General features: G+C 37.5%; 1 protein-coding gene across 1 annotated transcript in view; it reads right to left on the bottom strand.

Moving 5' to 3' along the window:
* USPL1 (ubiquitin specific peptidase like 1) overlaps positions 1-10,551 on the bottom strand; it is a 37,296-nt gene that overhangs the window by 17,285 nt on the left and 9,460 nt on the right. Inside the window, exon 5 of the mRNA XM_069080178.1 lies at positions 1,038-1,151. Within this exon, the coding sequence (XP_068936279.1) occupies positions 1,038-1,151 (114 nt within the window). The remainder of the gene's footprint in view (positions 1-1,037; positions 1,152-10,551) is intronic.

The raw sequence follows: 10,551 nt of genomic DNA, 5'->3' as shown, positions 1-10,551 counted from the left end.
AGAAGAGAAGAGAAGAGAAGAGAAGAGAAGAGAAGAGAAGAGAAGAGGCCATATATGAGAGATGTTATAAAGGGAGAATCAAAAGGACATGACAACACACTGGACAAAGGGGATAGTAGATGAGGAGTTAAAGATGACACTTAAAATTTGAACCTGGTTCACTGGAAATATGTGATCTCAACAGGAATAGGGAATTTAGGAAGAAAAAAAGGTTTGAAAGGAAAATACAGAGTTCATTTTAGACATGCTGAACTTAAGATGTCTATGGGACATCCAATCAGAGATATGACTCCCGAGGTCAGGGAATCCATTATCCCTACTTTGCTCTTCAACTTCTTGAGTTAGGCACCAGTGACTATTGTGATCTATATTACTTGATTGTTTTATCGTACTTTTCGATAAAAATTATCTTTTAAAAAAATCATCTGCTTGGCAAACTATATTGAGCAAATTAACTGAACAATTGATCGGGTGTCCCACACTAAGTTGGACACAAATACAGCAAGCCCTTAGTTGTGGAGAGTCACCAAGCTGCCTAAGGAGGGCTAAATCAGCCTATTTGGAAATGGAACACATCAAAACCAATGCCATTAGCAGTGGGACTAGGCCCATGAGTTGCCAATGTATTTTGAGCCTGGTGAAATAGGAAGACCTAGTCTCCAAAAAACAAGGTCCATCCCATCCTCCTGGACACATAAAACAATGGGGCATATTTAATCATACCATCCTCATTAAAAATAGTATTATTATTATGCTCCATTAGTATTAATACTTTTAGTGAAAGAAAAAAGGGTTTTGTACCATTAATAAAATTTCATATTTATCTCATTCATTTTAATTTCAATTTTTGTGCATATTTTGCATTTTATGAAAGAAATATATGAACACAATTTATAAGTAAATGTTAGAGTGCATGCTCAAAATTTTTAACTGCTAAAGGTCTGTGATTTTAAAAGTCTAGAGACCATATTCTAAAGAAACTCTTCAACTACAAAAAAAAAAAAAAAGAACAGTTTCCACCACTGCAAATTACTTACCTAACTTACAATGAAGTTTTGGTTGAAGCTTAGCAAAAATTTTGTTTCTGACTTCATTGAGATGAGTCTCAGCCTTTCGAAGTCTATCTGAAACGTTCTTTATATAACTGTCATCTAAAAATAAAATTTAATAGAGTATATATTAGTTTTTTGTAAAATTCTTATTAATCTCTTTCTCATCAGCATTTTAGAAATATTAGCCACATTTTAGAGAGCCATTTTATAGGGGACAGAGAGACTAAGAGTCAGAAATATCTCAGTACAAGTCATATCTCAGAAAAAAACTAGCTGTGTGACTCTGGATACATTTAATTTCCTTGGTACCCTGAAACAACCTTCCAAGACTGTAAACTGCCAAGCAAGTGCCATTTGCATAAGTCATATATAGTCACATATGGTCTACAACACTCCTGAGTACAGCCTGAACCAGACTTAAATCTGGTTAATTGGGAAATATTTAACAAAATAGTAAATTAAATAAATAAAAGTACAATAAAACATGGATAATTCTGGATTACTCCAGTCATCCACCTCCTTCATTCTATTCATGTGCTGCTGAATGAAGCTGAGGGAAAGCAGCAGATTGCGTTTATTCAGTCTATGACAAACTTCTAATCTCAACTGGGCCCTCATTATAGTAAAGCAAACATTTTACTCAACCCTTATCAATTTGATACTTCACTCCTAATAAGTAAGAGTGCCAAACCTTCTCACCTCTCCTCAAGCTTCCATAGAACCCTGTGCCCCCTCCCCCTCAGAACACAACCTCATATCATACTTCCCTGAAAATTAACTGAGCAGGGACTTACACTTTTGTTTGTATCCCCAGTTCTTAGCACAGTACCCAGCACATAGTAGATGCTTAATTAATGTTTAGCAACTGACTGGATACCCATCTCTTTCTTTCTGGGTTTTTGTGACTGCTCTGTTTTCCTCTTACCTGTTTGACCAGTACTGCTCATTCTCCTTTGCTGGATCCTCATCCATGTCGTGCCCACTAACTGTGGCTGTCCCCCAAAGCTCTGTCCAGGGCCTTCTTATCTTTTCTCTCTCTCAATTCTCTTATGATCTCATCAGCTCCCTTTTATCATCAGGGTTTAAATATCTTTATGCAAATGCCCAAGTACCTACTTTCTCTGCCCTATACACCCTATTTTCACCTCCCTTTTAAGTGTTTTCTAGTCCAATTAGAATGTAAGCTCTTTGAGCACAGGGATCTTTCTTTTTTGCTTGTATTCATATCTCCCGGGTTTAGCACACAGTAAGCACTTATTTGATAAATGCTTGTGACCTTTGACTATGAAGATGATTCCCCCATACACAGATATAGTTCCATTCCTCTTTACCCTACATATACAATCAGCTGCCAAATCTTATCATTTCTACCTAGACAATCTCTTTCACACATTGGTCCTTTCTCCCCACTGACACAGTTGCCACCACAGTTCAGGCACTCACCTTTTGCCTAGATTATCACAACCTGGTTTCCTGTTAAGTCTCTTGCCATTCCAGTCCACCCTACACATTGCTGCCAAAGGGAATTTCTACAGAGCTGACTACATGGCTTCCTATTTATTGCCTCTATTTTAAAATGTAAATTCCAGTTTAGCTTTTAAAGCTCTATACAACCTGGCTCCTACCTCTCTTTCTAACCTCACCTGACATTTCTCTCCCTCTTACACTCTGTAACATGACCAAACTGGCCTTTTCTCTTCTTCAAAGACAATACTCCATCTCCTTTCCCTGTCCTGTATATGGATCATTCCTTCATGCCTGGATTGCACTCTCCTTACCTCTACCTCAAAGAATTCCTCTCTTTCTTTAAAAGGCAATCTTTTTCATATCACCCTAGACTCCTAAGTCACACTACTCCCATATATTCAATTGGTTATTAAATCTTGTTTCTACTCATGTATGTCCTCTTCATTCACATTCCCACCACTCTAATTCTGGCTCTATGTTTCACTTGGACTATTTCAACAGCTTTCTAAATAAACTCTCTGCTTCAAGTCTCTCTCCATTCCAATCCCATCTTCCTAAAGTACAAATATGACCAAACCATCCACCCCCCCCACAATTGCCTTTCAATAAACTCTAGGAGTTGCCTATTAACCTCTAGGATCAAATATGAACTACCCTGTTTGTCATTTAAAACTCTTCTCAATCCGGCCCCTTCTTATTTTTCCCATCTTCTTACATCTTACTCCCTTCTTCACACTACAAACCCAACTACACTGGCCTATTTACTGTTCCTCACAAGACACACCATGTCCCAGAACTCCTGGAATACTTTCCTACCTCTCCTTTTAGTTTTCCCATCTTTCTTGAAGATTCAGGTTAAATCTCACCTTCTTGAGAAGACCCTTCCCAATCCCCTCAACAGCTAATGTCTTCCCTTTTGAGATTACCTTCCATCTATTGTGTATATTTCTTGTATGTATCTAGTTATAGTGTCTCCTTGGTTAAAAAGTGAGCTCCTTTAGAGCACGGAGCATTTTTGCCTTTCTTTGTAACCCCAGTGCTGAGACACAGTGCCTGGCACATAAATGTTTAATATATGTTTATGGAATTTTGAGTTTCCTGCCAAGGCTACCTGCAACAGTAAAGCAGGCCACCCAGATCATTAATTAATAATGAGGAAGAGGAAGAGAACAATAGCTAGCATTTATGTAGAATTTTTAAGATTTGCAAAGTGTTTTACAAATATCTCATTTGGTCCTCACAATAACCACAAGAAGTAGGTGCTATTATTATCATCCCCATTTCACAGATGAGGAAACTGAAACAAATAGAGGTTCAATGTCCAGGTTTCACAATCAATGCCTGAGACAGGCCAGCAAAACCCTAAAATTCACATCAGAACAAATAATGACCAAGAAATCCAACAAACCATAGTAAATGATCCCTTCCACTCCAGAACTACACAAAAAATCAAAAGCCTACCATCAAAAGAAAAGGGGAAACTCACAAACAAAGCCAGAGCTAGGGCATCCAGAGGCAGTTAAAGTAAAGGGCTCCCTTCAGAAAACCTAAGAGTGGTCAGAGAGTCCCAACACATGGACTTTAGAAACCCTAGGGAGAACTACCAGAAGCTTTACTTGGGAATAAGACAGTCTAGGATCATGAAGCTCTAAGATCTCTGCCCTGTGACACCATAGAGGGTCTTAGAGATCCAGCACTATGAACCTCAAAGATGTAGAGGTGCTGAACCAAGGGAATTTAAGGTCATAACAAGAACTACAGGAAGACCAAACAGAACTAACCACCCCATCCAAAAACCCATCAGTAAGCATGGTCCTGGCACAAAGCCCCAATTTAGGAACTAAATTTGGAGACACAAGTAAATTATTTTTAAAGAAAAGTATTAAAAATTATTGCAAATCTAACTGTAGAACAACTATAAGCAGAGACTAAAATGAAAAAAAAAAAAGATTTTTCCCATGAGAACCACATGACTACCCAGAAGAAATGAAGCAAAAGATAAAAAATAAAAGTAAAGCATGAAGAGAATAAATAACGTAGAACAGAAAGTGATGAACCTTACCCAAAATACAGAATCCTTGAAAACTAGACTAAATCAAAAAGAAATCAATGACTCCATAAGACAGCAAGAAATATGAGAACACAATCAAAAGTTTGACAAAATAAAAGAAAATCCCAGATATCTGATATCAAAAACTAACCTGGAAAATAGGTTAAGGAGAGATAAATTAAGAATCAGTGGACTCAATGAAAATTATATTAAAAAAAAAAAGCTTGGATACTATATTTCAAGAAATTAAGAATGAAAACTACCCAGAACTGTTAAGAGCTGGAGAGTAAAATAAAGATAGAATCTAATGATCACCTTGTAAAAGAAACTCAAAAGGAAAATCTTTAAAATATTATAGTCAAAATGCAGAGTTTCTCTGTTAAAGAAAAACTCCTGTAAGCATCCAAAAAGAAGTTCAAGTAATAAGGAACTACAGTCTGGACTGTATCAAAACAAGAGTTATATAAGAAAAACAGAGGTCCTGAGAGGGCAGGGGTAGAGTAGACTGGTTTTATTTTGAGGGCCTGGGGGAAGAGAGGGAAAGAAGTAATCCACTACTATAAAGAGGAAAAAGTAGGTGGAACCTGCAGTTTTTCACAACTAGGGTATGTAAGAATGTACAAACATGGAGGAAAGGGGTAAAAGGAACAGGTAGCAGATAAACTTCACTGTTACTGAAAACAGACAAATAAGAGTTGAATACACACAGTTTGATATACTGGTTAGTTTTATTTAATTATTTATTTTCTCTTATTTTCTGTCATAAGGAATAGCTCTCTGAGAGGGGTGAGGGAAGGAATCTATTGGGAAATATAGGTGATGTAAAAATTAAAAGGTATCAAAACTTTTTAAAGTTCTTATTAACCAAATTTCCTTTTAACAATACTATTATACTAGTAAATTGGGGGATGCCTTGGATATATAGTGAATATGGATTTTTATCAAGGCTTCTAGCAAGGTCTCTTGTGGAGAAGAGGAAAACAGGAGCTAAATGATAGGTAGGTTTAAAACTGGAAGAATCACTAGCTACCAAAGGTAGCAATTAATCCTTATCCTAAGGCTTTCAATTCTATCCACCATCCCAATTCTTATCTTTCTCTGACCTCTCCTTCCTCTCTGTCTTTGACATTCCCATAATTTTTTTTAATCTTCTAGATCACTTCTCTAAATAAGATAACTGAGAACTCAAAAGTACTCAAAGTTCTTAAAACTTTGCCTTAGATGACCTTGTTTATTTTGCTTAACTCAAGTTAGAGATGACTTAACTTTAGGAGCAGCTAGGTGGCACAGTGGATAGAATGGATAGAACAGTTGTCCAGGAGTCAAGATGCCCTGAGTTCAAATATGACCTCAGATATTTACTAGCTATGTGACTCTGAGCAAGTCACTTAACCTCTTCTTGCCTCAGTTTCTTGAACCTTAAAATGGCTATAATAATAGCACTACCTCCCATGATTATTGTGAGGAGCAAATGATATATCTGTAAAATTATTTGTTCCCTCTCTTGAACTCCATGGTCCAGTCAAATTGACCTGATTGTGCGGCTCCTCATACACTAGACTCCATCCCCCATCTTAATGCCTTTGCACTGTATATTCCCATACCTGCAACATAGTCCCTCCTAATACAGTAACCGGCATATAACAGGCACTTAGCAAATGCTTATTTCCTTTCCTTCCTTCCAATATCCCAGGTTCACAACCTCTGTATTTCTCTTGACTTCTCACTTTCCCTCACCCTACACATCCAACCAATTGCCAAATCTTTCCTTTTCTACCTCCATAACATTTCTGGCCTCCATGTCTTCCTCACTATTCACACATCCACCACCTTACAGCCTCAGTCCTGGCTCTCATTATGTCTCACCTGGGCTAATGCAATGGCTTACCAACCGTTCTCCCTACCTCAAATCTCCCCTACTCTAGTCCATCCTATATAATATATACTGTCAAAATAAGTGTGTTTTTGTGCATGTGTGTAGTATATTCTACCAAAAGCAATTTTCTTTAAGATCTAACCAGGTCACTCCCCTACTCAAATTCCAATGGCTCTCTATTGTATCTATGATAAAATACCAACAACTCTGGCTTTTAAAGCCATTTACAACATGGTCCCAACCTATCTTTCCAGCCTCATTCTATATTCCTCCCCCTCTTGAACTCCATGGTCCAGTCGAACTGACCTTCTAGCTGTTCTTCACGCACCACATTCCATCTCCATGCCTTTGTATCGCTCATCCCCATGCCTGGAATACAGTCCCTCCTAATAACCACATAGAATCCCTCACTTCCTTCAAGATCCAGATCAAGCAAGATCTTCTACAGACTTTACTGATTCCCCAAAAGCTACTGCTCTCCCCCGTGTTTATTTTGTATTTATTCATATAAATACATGTCTCCCTCAAAAGAATGAGACTGAAAAGTGCAGGGATAATTTTCATTTTCACATTTCCAGAATCTAGGACAGAGTGGGTTCCTAATAAGTGCTTGTTGAATATCTCATACCAGATACTTTGCAAGATAAGGTCAAAATGGATACATGATTTAGACATAAAGGATGATACCAATAAGAAAATTAGGGGAGCATGGATTAGTTTACCTGTCAGATTTATGGATAAGGCAAGAACCAAACAAGAGATGGAGAACATTACAAGAGGTAAAATGGACAATTTTGATTACATTAAACTAAAAAGGTTTTGCACAAACAAAACCAATGCAGCCAAGATTAGAAGGCAGAAAGTGGGGGAAAATGTTTTATAGCAAATGTTTTTTATAAAGGCTTCATTTCTCAAATATGAGGATTGAGTCAAATTAAAAGAATTTAAGTCATTCCCCAATTGATAAATGGTCAAAGGATATGAACAGGCAGTTTTCAGATGAAGACATCAAAATAATCTAGTCATATGAAAAAATGCTCTAAATCACTGAGTAATGCAAATTAAAACAATGAGGTACCACCTCACACCTATTAGATCTGCTAATATGAAAACAAATAAAAATGATAAATATTGGAAGGGATGTGGGAAAATTGGGACACTAATGCACTGCTGGAGTTGTGAACAGATTCAACCATCTGGAGAGAAATTTGGAACTATGCCCAAAGGGCTATCCTTCGTGCATATCCTTTGACTCAACAATACCACAAGTAGGTCTGTAACCCAAACAGAATGATAAAAAAAAGAGAGAAAAGGATCTATATGCACAAAAATATTTATAGCATCTCTTTTTGTGGTGGCCAAGAATTGGAAATTGAGGGGATATCCATCAATTGGAATGACTCAACAAGTTATGGTATATGATAGTAGTAGAATACTATTGTGCTATAAGAAATGATGAGAAGGCTTTCAGAAAAAGATAGAAAGACTTACATGAACTGATACAAAGTGAAGTGAGCAGAACCGGGAAAACACTACATAGTAGCAGTAACATTGTACAATAATCAACTGTGAATGAATTTTGAACAATACAAAGATCCAAGGTAATTCCAAAATATTCATAATGAAAAATGCTATCTACTTCCAGAGAAAAAAGTGATTGAGTCTGAATGCAGATTGAAGCATACCATTTTTTCATGGGCTTTTTTTTTTCTGTGTTTTTTCATAACATTACAAATATGGAAATGTTTTGTTTAATACTACCTGCATGACACTGTGCACATGTATAACCTATATCAAATTGCTTATTGTCTCAGAAAAAGGGGAGGGAAGGAAGAAGAGAATCTGGAACTCAAATTTTTTTTAAAAAGAATGTTGAAGGGGTGGCTAGGTGAGGCAGTGAATAGAGCACCAGCCCAGGAGTCAGAAGGATCTGAATTCAAATCCAGCCTCAGACATTTAACAAAAATCTAGCCATGTGACCTTGGATAAGTCACTTAACCCCAATTGCCCTACCTTCCCCCCTCCAAAAAGCAAAAGAAAAATCTAAAAAAAAAAACAAACAAACCACACACAAAAAGAATGTTGAAAATTGTTTTCCCATGTAATTGGGGAAAAAATGTATTATTTTAAAAATGCTTACTGAATGAAATAGTTGGTTTCAAACCTTTTCCTCTCTCCTGAAGTCCCTCTATACTACCCTTACCTTTCTCATTCTCAGGTCACCACATCTACTTCACAAACAAAATGGAGGCCATCTGCTAGAGACCCCTTTTTCTCTCTTCTCTATCTCAATCTCTTTCAGAGTTTCACCTGTGCTCTCTCTCTTTTGTCCAGTCTGAGGAAAATGAATGCTTTTCCTTTGTAAAAGCACAGACCTAGAGCTGGAAGGGACATCAAAAGTCAGCCTGTCCTAACCAACTTATTTTACAAATAAGAAAGCTGAGGTTTCAGGACATGAAGTGATTTGCCAGATTCTCTGACTCTCAAGCCAATCAATCCCTCTTTTCCACTTTCCTGTCTATTGGTGCCCATGATCTTTATCCTTTCTTATCTCCTCCAGAAACTTGATACACATTTGCTCCTCTCCCCTCCCCATGTCTATGTGTATGTGCCCCCCCACACACACACATACACATATACATTTTTACTATCTTCCTATCTAATGACTCCTTTGTGTGCTGCTACAAAATACTAAGGTCTACCCTATGCATAAAAAAACCACTTCCCTTGACTGTTATCCTCTCCTGTAATCATCCTACATTTCTGTTCCCTTTTACTGCCAACACCTAGAAAGACTTTAACAAGCTACCTCCATCTGCTTCCTGCTCATCTTCCCATTTAACAATCCTCTGCAATCTGGCTTCTTACTTCACCACTCAGATCACTGATAAACCCAATGATCTTTCCTCAGTCATCTTCATCTTGACAAGGTTTTGACAGTGCCTCCTAGATCCCCATTTTCCCTAAGTTTTCAGATACTACTTTTTTCCTGGTTTTTGACCTTCTTCAAAGGCTACTGCCTATCAGTTTCTAGTGGTGGACCATTATCTGTCTCTTACCCCTTAAACATATGTGCTCTTTAAATTACTGTCCCATGCCCTCTTCTCTTCTCTCTCTCTATTCTCTCAGTGATCTCACCAACTGCCAAGGGGTCAATGAACACCTCTATGAAGAAAACTCCTGACTCTATATATCTAGCTCTAACATCTTAGTCATTGTTGTTCAGTCATTTCAGTTGTGTTCAACTCTTCATGACCCCCGGTGGGATTTTTTTGGCAGACACTGCCATTTCCCTCTCTAATTCATTTTGCAGATGACAAAACTGAGGCAAATAAGGTTAAGTGACTTGCCCAAGCGCTGCTAAGTGGTCTGTGACTGGATTTGAACTGTCCTCTAATGTCTTAGTACTGTATTGCCAACTGCTTTCTGGACATTACCACCAGGATGTCCACAGAGAAAATGGAACTCCTCATGTTTCCCTGAAACTTGCCCCTCCTCCAAACTTTCCTATTCTTATTAACTATATCACCCTTGAATCATCTTTGACTCTTCCCCTCTTTCTTATCCCATTATATCCAATCAACTGCTAAATCCTGACCATTCTATTTCCACAATATGTTTCTCATTTGTCCCCCTCTCTCCATCACACTGCTACCACCCTACCTCAAGCTCTCCTCATCTTTCCAGAACTATCAAAACTGCTTCCTTGCTGGTCTCACTGCCTTCTCCAATATCCTTTTTTTCCAAGCCATTCTCCATACCAAAGGTTCTCAAAGTGAGGTCCAGGGACCCTGGGGTTCCCAAGATCCTTTTTCAAGGGATACTTGAGGCCCAAATTATTTTCAAAATACCAAGATATTTTAATTTTGAACATATTTAATATCAAAAGATATAAGCAAAAACTCTTGAGAGGGTCTATAATAATTAAAAAGTGTAAAGTGTAAAAAATAATTAAAAAGTGTAGAAGTGACCAAAAAATTTGAGAATCACTGCTCTACATCTTAAGTAAAGAAACCTGATTTTGTCACTTCCATATTCAAAAACCCTCGATAGCAACTGTCTCTACTATAAATAAATTATGAACACATAAGACAGGTACAGTAACA

This window comes from Petaurus breviceps, unplaced genomic scaffold (assembly GCF_028583685.1).
Source record: "Petaurus breviceps papuanus isolate PSGF00001 unplaced genomic scaffold, PetGlider_PUasm1.0 91133, whole genome shotgun sequence".
Classification (NCBI taxonomy): domain Eukaryota; kingdom Metazoa; phylum Chordata; class Mammalia; order Diprotodontia; family Petauridae; genus Petaurus; species Petaurus breviceps.
The sequence above is the reverse complement of the archived record's forward strand: the minus strand, read 5'-3'. Positions and strand labels throughout refer to the sequence as shown.